The sequence below is a fragment of the Sorex fumeus genome, unplaced genomic scaffold (assembly GCF_029834395.1).
Source record: "Sorex fumeus unplaced genomic scaffold, SorFum_2.1 ptg000034l, whole genome shotgun sequence".
In the NCBI taxonomy this organism is placed as follows: domain Eukaryota; kingdom Metazoa; phylum Chordata; class Mammalia; order Eulipotyphla; family Soricidae; genus Sorex; species Sorex fumeus.
In genome coordinates this window covers 33,707,181-33,721,699 of record NW_026606091.1, presented here as the reverse complement: position 1 = coordinate 33,721,699, position 14,519 = coordinate 33,707,181, and the positions used below count along the sequence as shown (strand labels likewise).

At 53.8% G+C, this 14,519-nt stretch overlaps 1 protein-coding gene across 1 annotated transcript in view; it reads right to left on the bottom strand.

Annotated features, from left to right (window-relative positions):
- LOC130026636 (polypeptide N-acetylgalactosaminyltransferase 12-like) overlaps positions 1-14,519 on the bottom strand; it is a 133,889-nt gene that overhangs the window by 106,070 nt on the left and 13,300 nt on the right. The window contains exons 5-10 of the mRNA XM_056117467.1: positions 13,896-14,013; positions 11,714-11,890; positions 10,425-10,556; positions 8,763-8,876; positions 4,280-4,419; positions 3,700-3,715 (exon numbers count right to left, since the gene is read on the bottom strand). Of these exons, the coding sequence (XP_055973442.1) occupies positions 3,700-3,715; positions 4,280-4,419; positions 8,763-8,876; positions 10,425-10,556; positions 11,714-11,890; positions 13,896-14,013 (697 nt within the window). The remainder of the gene's footprint in view (positions 1-3,699; positions 3,716-4,279; positions 4,420-8,762; positions 8,877-10,424; positions 10,557-11,713; positions 11,891-13,895; positions 14,014-14,519) is intronic.

The following is a 14,519-nucleotide window of genomic DNA, read 5'->3' as shown; positions in this document are numbered from 1 at the left end:
TGTGATGAGGGGTCTGGGAGTCGGGGACCCTGCTTTGACTCCCCAGTTCCTCAGTGCTGCCCTGAGATCCCACCCCCATCATTTCCTGAGCTGGGTGGGCCAGTGTACAGCCACCCAGTTCTTTGATCAGTGGGAACCCAGGAGATCCTATTCTGGTGGCAGGAGGAAACTGGGCCTGGAGAGAGGGTCTCTGGGGACTCCCATCCCAGAGTCCCGGGAGACCCTGGCGAGGACAGAAGTTGCTGGAGGACAAGACTGCCTGAAAACGTGGCTGTCAATGGGCGGAGGCTTTAACCTGGGCCTCCTGGCCACACACTGACCAGTGCAGAACCAGCGCATGGCCCAGTGTTGGCGGGTTAGCACCGACCTAGCACTTTTTCTTCCCATCTTTTCATGCTCTGCCGATTTCCAATGATCCCCTAGGGAAAGGGTCAACATGCGGAAGGTGCATTGGGGCCACTTCTCCCTTAAGCCTCCTTGAAAGAGGGTGTCCCGAGGGGCGGGGCCACGAGCATTTCTATAGGCAGGGATGTGGCCGTGGCCTCAGGACACTCTGGGTGATTCCTCCCTGCCTTGCCCTCCTCAGACATCACAGGCTTCAAACTCCTGGTGCCAAGCACCAGCCCAAATCATTCACCCCTAACGGATGAGGCGCTGCCATGTGACTCTCCGCCTTTACAAGATATATCTGATGTTTTAAAATTCTGTTCTTCCATCTCTTTCAGTCCTAACTTAGGGGGAAGAGTGTGGTCGCACGCTAAGAAGTTTTTGGCAGGAGGGTCTGTGGTGAGGGGTCTGCGCACCCGGGGACCCTACTTTGACTCCCCAGCGCCACTGAGGCAGCTCCTCAGCATTCCCCTGAGCTCCCACCCCCATTGTTTCCTGAGCTGGGGAGCCAGTGTTCAGCCACCCAGGTCTTTGGACAGCAGAAGCCCAGGAGGTGCTATTCTGGGGACAGGAACGGACAGGTCCTGGAGAGGGGCTCTCTGAGGACTCCCATCCCAGAGTCCCGGGAGACCCTGACGAGGACAAAGGCTGCTGGGGACTAAACTGCCGGAAGACTTGCTGGAAATGGGCCCGCGCTTGATCCTGTGGCCTCGGGGCCATACACTGACCAGTGCAGGGCCAACGCAGGGCCTTTTCTTACCGTCCGTTGTGCTCTGCCAATTTCCAAAGATCCCCTAGAGATGACCCCTAGAGGTGACCCGTAGATGACCCGTAGAAGGGTCACCATCTGGAGGTGACCCCTAGATGACCCCTGGAACAGTCAACAGGGGGAAGGTGTGTTGGGGCCACTTCCCTCTCAAGCATCCTTGAGAGAGGGTGCCCCGAGGGGCGGGGCCACGAGCTTTTTTTATAGGTAGGGATGGGGGCGTGGCCTCGGGGCTGCAACCCCTTTGGCCAGGGGGAAACCTAGAGCTCCAGGGGCAACCTCAGGATGAAGGCTGCACCAGCCTCTGCCCTGGTGGGCCTGACGGGCCTCCCCACCCCCACCCGGACCCTCGGGCACTGCCCCCTACCGACGATGGTGGCTTGGAACTCTGTGGGCCCCATGGTGGGCCAGGAGCACTGACCCTTTCGGTCTCCCATAGTTCAGTCCACGACTTTCTCATTCCCAGAGATCACGTCCCCCCCTGCCCAGGCTGGGCTGCAGCTGCCAGGATTAGCCCCTGAGCACCCCAAGGTCTGGCCTGGCTGCTGCTGTGGGAGCCTAGCGAGCCTGGCAGAGGGGCTGTCCTGATCGCTGTCCCCACCGCCCCTCCCTCCCTAGGCCCCTCTCCTTTCTGTCCTTGGAGCCCCTGCCCTCCCTGCCCTTCCCCTCTCCTCTCATCAGGCCCGTAGAGTTCTTGCTCCCGCCTTATCCGGTGTCCACGTTCTCTCTGTCCTTCTATCTCTGCTTCCTCCCAGACTGGCAGCAGCCAGTTTGTGGGGCCTTTGAGCCCCCAGACCCAGTCAGTCCCTGACCAGTTCCCCGTGTTGCACAGAGACTTCCCTTTCTGAGCCCTGGAGGGCTCTTAATGACCCCACAGAATCTCCCCATCCCAGCTCTGCCCCTTTCTCTGAGACTCAGTCCATCCTATTGGGAGCTGGACACCAGACTTGGCCTTGGGGAAGCTGGACGCTTCTCTCATGTTGCTCCCAGCCTGTTCTGGAAATCCCTCTCAATACACACACTCCCAACTAGGGCCACTCAGCCTGGCCACGCTGCCCTCACGAGTCCTGCAGCCTGAAAGGAACCCCAACTCCCCCATATCGCCCGTGCCCACTATGGCACCCCCGAGTGCCCCTGTCCTCCCTGCCCTGAGCACATTCAGGCCCCAGTGGTCTCCGGCTGTCTCCTGTAGCTCTGACATCTCCCCCTCTCACATTCGCTGGGCTGAGAATCAAATCCATCTCTGATGGTGGGGCACAGGGTCACTGTGGGCTTGTGCTGTCTGGGGAGCTTGTGGGCAGTGAAGGGTTCCACACTGGGGTGAGGCTCTGGGCAGAAAAGGTCCATCCAGTCCTTGAGAGGCTTAGAAAATACCTGGAGGTTTGTAGGTCCTTATCCTGAAACATCGACTGGCCACTAGGGGTGGGAACTCACATAGCATTGGGGCAAGGTGGGGGGCTCTTCCTGGGGGGCACTGCAGAGGGGGTATAGATGGGATAGGCACCATGGGTGGGCAGTGACAGGCTCTGGACATGGTGAGACCCCATGGCACGGATTCCTCATCATCCAGAAGCACGAGCCATTCCTGGCAGGACCCGCCCCGCCCAATGGCACACACCCACACAGACTATGATGGATCCACTTATTGAAATAGTCGTGGTAACAGGATGGTGGTTGTCAGGGAGAGTGGCCCAGTCCTCCTCCTCTCTCTCCTCTGCCACCAATTTATGATTTCCTAAACTTCCCCAAGACATGCCTACCACTCAGTTGCTCTGACTTCTACTGTCTGATGCTACAGTAACTTATTAGTCCTTGTTTCTGGCAATTTTTCAGGTTTTACTGTCATTATTCAATCTCTATTATGTATAATAAAGTTTCTCTTTCTCCTCCTTCTTCCTCTCCCACTCTTCCTCTCTCTCTCTCTCTCTGTCTCTCTCTCTCTCTCTCTCTCTCTCTCTCTGAGCTTCTTAAAGTTTTCCATTAGCAACCTCTTTTTGTTAGGAAATTTTTTCCGTGGTCCCTGATTTTGAGGTATGTAAAATAAGGATACAAATATTTATTTGATAAATCATAAATAAATTTATTTGATTTTTTCTTTCTTTTTGGGTCACATCCAGCGATGCACAGGGGTTACTCCTGGCTCTGCACTTAGGAATTACTCCTGGCAATGCTCGAGGGACCATATGGGATGCTGGGAATTGAACCTGGGTTGGCCGCCTGAAAGGCAAACACCCTACCTGCTGTGCTATCGCTCCAGACCCCTACGTCATAAATAAATTTAAAGTAAAACAAGTATCTTTTAAGTTATGCAAACCCCGTGTGTAGTCTTGATCTACAGTTTAAGAAGCCAGGCCTGGTGCTCACACAAAGTGCTACCCTTATTTCTACACATATGTGAACAAAAGTGTGCACACATACATGCATACACATAGTCCATCTTCACTTTTACATACACGTGCACACACATAAAAATGCACACTTTTACACATGCACATACAGTACAATCCACACATCTATACACATGCATACACACACCATGTACATACAGTGCCATCCTCACGTCTACACACGAACATAAAAGTCAGACGTATGTTCTCACTGGTGCTGGGGGCCACCAGGGCCATCCCAGTGATGCTTGGGACCTCCAGGGCTGTAAATGGTGAAGTTCAGGAGGGGCCACGTGGGATAAATCCAGGGCTGGGTGTGTGCTTTGGTGACCCCTGTGACCATCTCCCCTTCCGCTCCCCCTGATTCCAGAGCTGGGGAAAATGGGGGTGAGGTTTACAGAAGTAAAACAGTTTCCCCACTACCCCAACCCTCCCCCCGCAGGATCTGCCCTCACATCTGCTTTAAGGAGACCACATTCAAGCAGCAGCAGCAGCAGCCCCCAGGCCGGTCCCAAGTCCCGCCCAGCCCCCAGCAACTCCAAGTGAACTAGAGAAGACAGGCCAAGCATTAGGGATCCTGCAAGACAAAGGCGCCAACAGTTCCCCATCCCACCCCACCCCCATTCCCAGCATGTCCCTTATCACAGCATGCCTGGGGCCTGCTCCTCCCTGAGACTCCCGGGGTCTACTTCAGCCCCAAGATTGACAGCACAGATGACACTGCCCACTCACCTAGTGCAGGAGGAAGTAGTGGTTCTCGGGGACCGGGTTCTGGCAGAGCTCTATGACCAGGCTCTCCCCGTCCGCCTCCACTGCCAAGCACCCCTCGGGCTGGTGGGTGTTGTAGCGGATCTCCTTCCGGGATGTATACTCGAAGAACTGCAAAGGAGCCGTCCGTGGGCAGCGGTTACTGTCGGCCATGGAGGAATGGACGGACACCAGGCAGGATCAGAGCACAGAGGCCAGGCAGAGAGTCTGAGTGTCCAGTTTTGAGGGTCTGTGAGTGCCTGGCCAGAGTTCCCCAAGGCCCCCTTCTCATGCTCTGCTTCTTCCCTGCGTGTTTGAGACCCCATGCTGTCCCTACCCTTGAGCTGGCCAGAAAATGGACGGTCTCAGTAGCTGAGTGGGCAACTCTGAGGCCTGAGCTGCCCTTTCTCTTCTCTGGGCTTTTCTGCCTCTTCCCGGCAAACTTGAGGGAGTTTGATCCAAAGCAATGGCACTGTGGAATCACTAAAATGTCCTTTGCAGGCAGGAATTGCACTGCCAGGGAGAGGGCAGGCCTGGGTCACACAGGGAGACAGGGTGCTGGAATCCAGCTTCTCCGGCCAAGTAGGTGCCCTCCTGAGCCGACCCAGATCTGCAGGGTTTTCCTTTTTCTTCCTCTAACTGTAGGTATTGGTGCACAGTTAGTCATAACTGCACAAACGGGTTTCTCTGAGTCCTATCGGGCACTGCTTGCTTCATTTTCTATTTCCCAGATGTTCTACAATGTCTTGCCTGCACGGCAGAGCCTGGCAAGAGGCCCGTGATGTATTCCATATGCCAAACACAGTAACAATAAAGTCTCCAATGGAGACGTTACTGGACCCGCTTGAGCAAATCGATGAACAACGGGAGGACCGTGACCGTGAGCTACAATGAGTCTGTATTACCTTTGCAGGCAGAGAATCAGTTCATCTCACCGCTCCAGAATTACATGGTGCAGGGCCAGAGGGATAATACAGTGGAGAGGGTGTTAGCCTTGCTGACCTGAGTTCAATCCCTGGCCTCCCATATGGTCCCCTGAGCACTGCCAGGAGTGATTCCTGAGTACAGAGCCAGGAGTAACCCCTGAGTAACCCCAGGTATGACTCAAAAACAAAAAAAGAACTACATGATGTGAACCACCAGGAGGTCAAAAGGCACAATATTCCCAAAGAAGACATCTGAGCATGTATGGATCATGCAAGAGGAAACAATCAAATATAAACCATAAACATACAATGATGACAATTAGTTAAAACTAATTTTAACTTGTCAACACAAACTTGGCCAAGAGCATTGATTCATTCGAATGCCTAACAACCGGAATTGGACGTTTACATTTGAATGATGTGGCTCACTGCCTGCAGTTTCTATCTTTGTTGTCTATGCACCAACATCTCATTATGATGAAAGAGAAATCGAGAAGTTCTACATGGAGCTAGAGAAGTTCTATAAAGAAGACCACACCTTCTACAAGATCATTGTGGGTGATTTTAATGCCAAGATAGGACCGAGAAGATCAGCTGAAGAACTTCACATCGGGACCCATGGCCTAGAATGGAACGAACAGGGTGAGAGACTGTCTGAGTTCATCATGTCGACCAAGACCATTCATGGTAACTCACAGTTCCAGAAGGCAGAATCTAAACGATGGACATGGGAGTCTCCCGGTGGACGATTCCACAACGAAATAGACCACATCATATTCAATCGACGGTTTTGCCTGACTGATGTCGCTGTTGTCCCAAAATTTCGAACGGGATTGGACCACCGTCTCCTTCGTGCAAAATTCTACTTCACAGAGCGGGGAGAAAGGGCTGCAAAGTTCAAAAAGAGAACTCCCAGAATGACCACCAACTGGGAACTCTTTGGTACTATTGCGGCAACATGGGAAGATGCCATTGTTGACAACATTGACGAGGAATACGATCGACTGGTTCAGCACCTCCATGAATGTGCGAGGAACGCCAAGAGAGAGATAGCCACAAAAAATCACCTATCTTCAAAAACTCTTGAGCTAATTCGCCAGCGTGGTTTGGCGCGTGCCTCAGGCAACCGCAAGCTAACGTCCAAGCTCCCAAAGCAGTGCAGAGATGCAATCAAGGAAGACCTCAAAGAGAAAAGAGCAGAAGTACTGGGAGATGCGGCAGAAGCCGGGAAAAGTATTCATAACGCCCGCCTGTCCTTCGCCAACTACAAGACCAAGATGACTGCCCTCCAATGTCCTGATGGATCCATCACATCCTCCAAAACGGCAATGGAGAAGATTATCTATGACTTCTACTCAAATCTCTTCGACAGCCATGTCCACTTGCCGACATACCAAATTCTACAGGATGGATATGTCGTTCCCAATGTTCTCTCTTCCGAAATCCGACACACCATTTCGTCGGTAAAGAAACAAACCGCACCCGGCCCAGACAAGGTCAGACCTGAACACCTGAAAAACCTGCCGTCAGTACTCATCAATACACTGGCTCGGCTCTTCACTCGCTACCTGTCTGAATGCAAGGTTCCGTCCCAATGGAAAACCAGCAGGACCGTACTACTGTTCAAGAAGGGAGACATCCATGACGCCCGATCTGCCTATTGTCTGTCATCTACAAGTTGTTCACTCGAGTCATCCTAAATAGGATTGGCAGAACACTAGATGAAGGACAACCATGCGAGCAAGCCGGGTTCCACAAAGGATTCAGCACCATCGACCATATCCACACGATAACCAAGCTCATTGAGGTTTCTCGGGAGTTCAAGATGCCGCTTTGTTTAACGTTCATTGATTTAAAGAAGACCTTTGATTCTGTTGAGACGGAAGCAGTCATTGAAGCCCTAGCCAATCAGGGCATTCAAGCCCAATACATCAGGATCCTCCATGAGCTGTATTGCGGATTCACTACCAGGATCTCACCATTCTACAAAGAAGTGATCGTTGATGTCAAGAGAGGGGTGCGGCAGGGTGATACCATTTCACCGAAACTCTTCAGTGCCACCCTCGAGAACATCATGCGACGACTGGAATGGGAAGGAATGGGAGTGAAGATAGATGGTCGGCAACTACACCACCTCCGCTTTGCTGATGACATTGTTTTAGTAACACCAAACATCAGCCAAGCAGCACAAATGCTGGCTGACTTTGACCGTGAGTGTGGAAAGGTGGGACTACAGCTGAATCTTACAAAGACAATGTTTATGAGAAACAGCCTCGTTCCTGATGCCCCATTCGCTCTCAATGGAACGACCATCTCCGAATGCAACAGCTATGTGTACCTAGGTCGAGAGATCAACATGACAAATGACCTGGCACCCGAGCTGCGCAGGAGGAAGAGAGCGGCTTGGAACGCCTTCAAGAACGTCGAAGAAATAGCTAAGAGGATGAAGAACCTCCAGCTCTGGGCACATCTCTTTGATTCCACTGTTCTTCCTGCATTAACATATGCCTCAGAGACCTGGGCCCTACGCAAACAGGATGAGAACTCTATTCAGGTCTCCCAAAGAAGAATAGAAAGAGCTATGCTTGGAATATCACGTTTCACTCAAATGAGAGAAAGAATCCGGAGTTCCTACATCCGTCGAAGATCAAGAATCAGGGACACTGTCTCATTTGCCAAGGTGTCAAAAATCAGATGGGCTGGTCACGTAATGAGGTTTAAAGACGACCACTGGACTAGAGCTGTTACCGACTGGATTCCACAGGATGTCAAAAGACCGCGTGGCCACCCACCTACCAGATGGTCAGACTTCTTCGTCAAGATCATGAACAATCGGTTTGAAGCCCTTCATGTTCCTGGAGCGAACAGATGCCATTGGGCTACACTAGCACGCGACAGGGACAAATGGAGACGTTACTCGCGCCCGCTCGAGCAAATCGACGACTAACGGGAAGTTAAGTGATTAAGTGATTAAGTTAAAACACAGAATCCAGAGTCTGTGCATAGAGGAAAGAGGGACAAGAAACTCACCTTCATCCTAAGGCGGTTTCTCCAGGTCCTCTCGGGCACACTTGCTTCACTTTCTAGTTCTCAAATATTTTACAATGAGTCTCTCTTACCTTTACAAATTGAAGAGGTCAAATATTCACTTTTAAAAAAACACACATAGAGGTGCTGAAAGTAGATAAAGGACCAAACATAATGGCCTCTCAGTATCTGTATTGCAAACCATAATGCCCAAAAGTAGAGAGAGAGTAAGAAAGAAATTGTCTGCCGTAGAGGCAGGGGATGGGGTTGGCAGGAGGGACACTGGGAACATTGGTGGTGGAAAATGAGCACTGGTGGAGGGATGGGTGTCTGATCATTGTATGACTGAAACTCAATCATGAAAGCCCTGTAACTGAATACCACAGTGATTCAAGAAAAAAAAATTAAAATTAAAAAACAACAACACACATAGATCTTCCCCAATTTTCCTCTTTAAGAGGCTCCCAAGACCTTGAACCCAGGGGCCCCTGCTGCCGTTTTCCAGAGAGAAGCGTCACCTACCTGGTTCTGGCCCAGGCCATGACAGGTGTACAAAATGACCTGGTGCCCCACAATCTGGTTTTCATCAGGAGGATTATAGTCAAAGCAGAGTCCTTGCAATCCTTTATTCTGGAGCTACCAAGAAACATAACGGGAGTTTCCAGTTCAGATTTACACACAACTGAGTCAACCCAGGATGCTGCGGGAGGAGAAACAGCGAGTGAGGAGGGCCCGGCACAAGAGCCAGGCCCAAAAGTAAGAGCTTCTGGGACCTGAGCGATAGTACAGAAGGTCAGATGGCTGGCCTTGCACATGGACAAACCCCAGCAACCCACAGGACCTCCTGAGCACCGCCAAGAGTGATCCCTGAGCACAGAGCCAGGAGTAAATCCCTGAGCACCGCAAGGCATGGACCCCACACCAAAAGTAAACAAATAAATAAATAAGAGCTTCCTTAATTTATTCATTTTGGATTTTTGGGGGGGGATTGAAGGAGGGGAGTATCACATCTAGCAATGCTCAGGGCTTACTTCTGGCTCTGTGCTCAGAGATCACACCTGGTGGTGCTTGGTGGGGAATCCTATGGGGTGCTGGGGATAGTGCCCAGTTTGGTCACGTGCAAAGGCCTGGAGAGCATCATGCCCCATCATCCCCTCCAGGGCTGCCCTTGGACAAAAGAGAAATGCAGTGGGACGGGGTGGGGTGGGGATGCAGGAGACAAAGGCAGGGCGAGCAAGAGTGACACACTCCCTGGGGCAGGCAGCCCACGACGGCCTCCTGATCCTCTCGGCACCTCGGGAGACCTGGACACTTCACAGTGGCCAAGGATTCAAACGTGTTCAGAGCCCGCTGGGTGCTGACCAAAGGGCTTCCAGAATGGGGGAAGCAGCGTCGCCCAGCCGTGCAGCCCAGGAGAGGGGAGTCTCTACCTTGGCGTGATTTCTCTCCAGAGTGAATGGCACTGGGGCCGGAGAGGGTCTGGGGGGTGAGGGCACTTGCCAGGCAGGCAACCAAGCCCCAGTCTGATGCCAGCACCATCATAAGTCACCACTGAGCACCACCGGGTGAAGCCCAACCCCAACCCCCACAGCCCAAATACTTCCCATTTGTGTGCAGGGGTTTGGGGGGGAGCGGAACGGGTGTTTAGGCCATACTTCGAGGTACTCAACGGCCACTCCTGACGGTGTTCAGGGGACCACGTCTGGCACCGGGGATCAAACTAGGGTTGGCCACACAGAGGGCAAAGCTTAAACTTAACCCCGGGACTATCTCTCTGCCCACCCCCCAAAGATTTCTTTTCTCTTTCTTTTGGTGAACAACAGAAGTGACTCTCCTTTTCCTGCCCCATCCTCCTGTACCCCCCCACTGGTCCCCAAGGACCCCTGCGGTGGGAATGACTAACTGGCCCAGACACTGAGACTCGGGTGTGAAGTGATGTGATGGGTAGAGGTGGTGTGGAGAGTCCAGGCAAGCCTCAGTCTCCTCATGCACAAAATCACAGGCAGAACCTGACTCTCGTTCACATGCTCCCACGTGAGCCAGCTGAGAGCCAAACCCAGCCGGGGGAGGGGAAGAGCCGGGGAGAGGGCCGGGGCTGGGGAGCCCAAGGGACCCCATCAAGGACCTGCCTCATGCAGGGCGTGGGGACCCTGCCGGCAGCCCCCCCGGGCGCAGCCCTCTCACCATCCCGAAGCAGCCGGGCCGGTCCTCGGGCACGTGCAGCTCAGGATACACGTTCTCCAGGAACCACCTGAAGTCCTTACACTTGAGCTTCTCACGGAGCTGCTGCCTCTCGGTCACGTCGCCAAAGGACTCCTAAGGGGGGTCCATGCGGTCAGCCTGAAGGTCCTCCACAGTCCCCCACTCCACCCCACCCCAGTCCTGGGGCGTGATGATGCCCCCAAGCCCTAGCTGTGCAGGTGTGGGTGGGTGCCTAGGGAGAGAGCTGTGGCAGCCGGGGTACCACCCCACACACACACACACACATGCGCGCGCGCACACACACACAGGGTTCCCCGTTGCCCAGCTCCAGCCTGGGGAGACCCAGTGCACCTCGATGGTCATGAAGCGCCTTGGACATGATGGGAGCCCCAAACCCCAGCCCTGTGGGCATCCCTGGACACACAGCACTTCTTCAATGGGACAGATTGAGGAAGGCTGGCTGAGGTAGACACGCATGCAAAGCCAAGAGACGGGGCTGGGATGAGATGAGATAGCGCACATATGCATGACCCATCCCCGGCACCACACACACACACACACACACACAAACACTCACACACACACACTCACACACACATACATACTCTGTGTTGAAGAGATAGCTCAATGGTCAAGAGCACATACAGGAGGCCCAGGTCCGAGTCCCGGCACGGCAGGGAACCCCCAGCACTGAGTCAAGGGTAGAACCCAAGCACCTCCAGGTGGGGGTCATAAGTAAACAGGAACCAGAGAGCTCGTGCAAAGGGCAGGGCGCTTGCCTGGCAGGTAGCCACCCTGCCCTGGTCCCTGCCACCTCATTTGGTTCCCAGAAAAAAAATCACCAGGCATGATCCCTGAGTGCAGAGCCAGGAAGAGGCCCTGGCGACCATGGCATGGGGCCTGACCTCCCCTCCACGACAGAAATACCCACGATCTGAAGAACATGCAGTGGCTGGAGGTAGCTGAAACCCAGCCCTGATTTTCCTAGAAGCAACAAGCTCAGGGTACCCCAACCTGGGGTGGGCAGCATGAGCTGCTGGGTGTGATTCTCAAGGCCGGGTGGGCATCAAGAGACATCAGCAGAGGGTCATCACAACCATGGAGGAATCAAGTAGTCCCCCACTGGCCTCACCAAGGCCCACCGCAGCTTCTCCCTCCGGAAGTGGATGTGCGGGCACGGAGGGTAGAGGGAGGACGGAGGAGGAAGGGGGGGTTGGTTCTGAGGAGGCCTGCAGGGGTGAAGGCAGACGGGGCGGGTGGGAGGAGCTCACCAGGCGTGCGTGGGGGTTGCGGTGGTAGAAGAGCTCCTTGAACTCATCCAGCCACACTTCGGCAGCGCGGACACTGTTGGCCAGAGCCTTTTTGCGTGAGTAGGGAGCTTGCTTGGGGAAGACGTGGCCGACGTGTGAGCAGGGGTGCGTTTCCAGGGTCCCGCCGCACTGCCAGATCTGCAGGGCAGAGGAGTGGCTGGGTGAGGGGAGCGGGTCCATCGGTACGGCTGTCCCTTGAGTACAGAGGCCGGGCACCAAGCATCACCCAAAGAGACACTGCCGAGACCGCACCCTCCAGGGCATGAAACAGGCGGCCCCCTCCACCCCACTCCTCACCCCACCGCCCATCCCTGCCTCACCCACCCCCATGCACACATGGGCTCCAGAGCGCAGCCAAAGAACAAGGGAGCAGCCCAAGGTCTAGCCACCAGAACCAAGACCACAAGCCCATGCACTGTTTGTTCATGCGTGGGGCTCACAGGGCCCAGAGTGGGCCCGGCCAGGAGCTCGTGGGTGGGTGACAGTCCACACGGGCGGATTACCTGATCTCCTAGCCAGAGAAGAGAGGAAAGCAGCTAGGACGGAGAGAAGTTGGGAAGGGAGAAAGAGGAACTGCCAGACACAGGAAGAGCAGCCTGGCACCTGGAGGAGAGGCAGAAAGACCATTAAAAGCACACCTCAAAACCCAACGAGGTAGACTCATGCAAGGGCAGAGGGGTGTGAACCACCACACCCCACCACTGGCCCCCAGGATGAACCATCCAGAAAAGCAGCTGAAGGGCTGGAGACACAGTACAATGGGGTTGGGCACCTGCCTTGCATGTACCTGACCCAGGTTCAGTTTCTGGCAGCTCCGACGGTCCCCTGAGCACCGCCAGGAGTGAGCCCTGAGTTTGGGTTTCAACCAAATTCAAAAAGAAAATTTTTTTTGAAAAATAAGACCCAAAAGGACAGTACCTTACGATGGGAGAAGGAAAGCCCTGGGTGGAAGATAAAATTTCTATTTGGTTCACTCTTTATGCAAAGCTGGGATGTTCTGTTACTTAAAAAAAAAATTCCAGGGGCCAGAACACTAGTACAGCGAGTAGAGCATACTGCCTGGCATGGGGCCAACCCAGGTTCAATCCCCGACATCCCATAGGGTCCCTCGAGCACAGACAGGAGTCATCTCTGAGGGTAGAGCCCGGTGTATCCCCTGAGCACCACTGTGTGTGGCCCCAAAACAAAACAAGCAATCAGAAAAGATGAAAAAAATTCTCACAAAAATTAAACAGAGGGGCTGGAGCGATAGCACAGTGGGTAGGGCGTTTGCCTTGCACGCGGCTGACCCAAGTTTGATTCCCAGCATCCCATATGGTCCCCCAAGCACCGCCAGGAGTAATTTCTGAGCACAGAGACAGGAGGAACTCCTGAGCATCGCAGGGTGTGACCCAAAAAGCCAAAAAAAAATTAAACAGAAAATTTTAACATCATCAAAAAGCATGACCAATGGCATATGGTCTTGAAATGTAATATGCCAGACACAAGTTCATTGGGAATCCCACGGAAATGGCGGGGGTTCTCACAGAACTGTCCCTCGGGGATTCTGAGGGCAGAGGGCGGCCTCAGGGGGTTCACTCGTTTAGAATGTGACTCTTGCTCCGGCCTGCACGTCCAGCCACTGAACCTGACCCCTTTAACAAGCTCTCCCGAGAATTCTTCTCGGTGTCAAACTCTGAATGTCACCCTGCTATCTACCTACAGAGGCGACTTCCTAAAGACTCAGCAAGCCCGGCGACCAAAGGTGGACCAGGAGGCAGGATGCTGTGTCTGGGGCCAACCTCGGCCCAGGGCAGCAGAGGGAAAGAAAAGAACCAGGGGACCTAGGAGGTTCCTTCCCTGCCTCCTGCTTTTCTAGTTAAAAGCACGTTCTGTGAGAAGGTCAGATGAGAGAAGCACATATATAGGCTGTCCACGTGTCCACTCTCAGGACACTGGACAAAAGGCCAAGGCGGGGAAAAGTCCAACAGGTTTTCATGAAATCCAGAGAGACAGAGGCATGGAGAGAGAGAGAGAGAGAGAGAGAGAGAGAGAGAGAGAGAGAGAGAGAGAGAGAGAAAGAGAGAGAGAGAGAGAGAGAGAGAGAGAGAGAGAGAGAGAGACAGACAGACAGACAAGCACGGCTACAGAAAGAGAGACAGACCCGAAAGGAGAATTCGAGGTTTTCTCCGCCCCAAACTTCCATTCCTGTATCATAAGACCCCAGATACTGAAAATATTTCTTACTCACAGCAAACAGCCCACCAGCCATTGTCGGGGACCTGGAAGAGTTGCAACACCTGCGTCTCAGTGCCAGCCGCAGGAACCCTTACCCAGGCCTGATCTGCCTTCATCAGTCTGGGAGCACTGGTGGTGGGGGGGGCTCTGCTGGGATTCCTAGCTGGGGAAGCTCCCAGACCCCTCCAAATAATCACAGAACTGCGTGTGATGCATGTGCTCTCGAGGGGTCAAGGGCAGGGACAGCTGTTTCCAGGGCGGAGAGGGTACAGGCCCATGGCGTGTCCAGTATAGAGGAATGAACGGTGCTGGGAAGGCCTCAGCATGGGCAAAGTCTAAGCATGAGAGGACCCCGGCAGCTGCAGATGGACCCGGAGAGAGGGCGGAGAGAGCACATGGCTGGGAGGGTGGCGGGGTGGGCGTTGGTGGTGGTCTCACAGCAGAGCCCAGGCACTCACAGATGCAGCTGGGGTCTGCTGGAGGCCATGAAAGATGATTCTAGCACATTTTCCTGAAGCCCTCGATTCCCCCAACCCCACTGAGCAGGCAT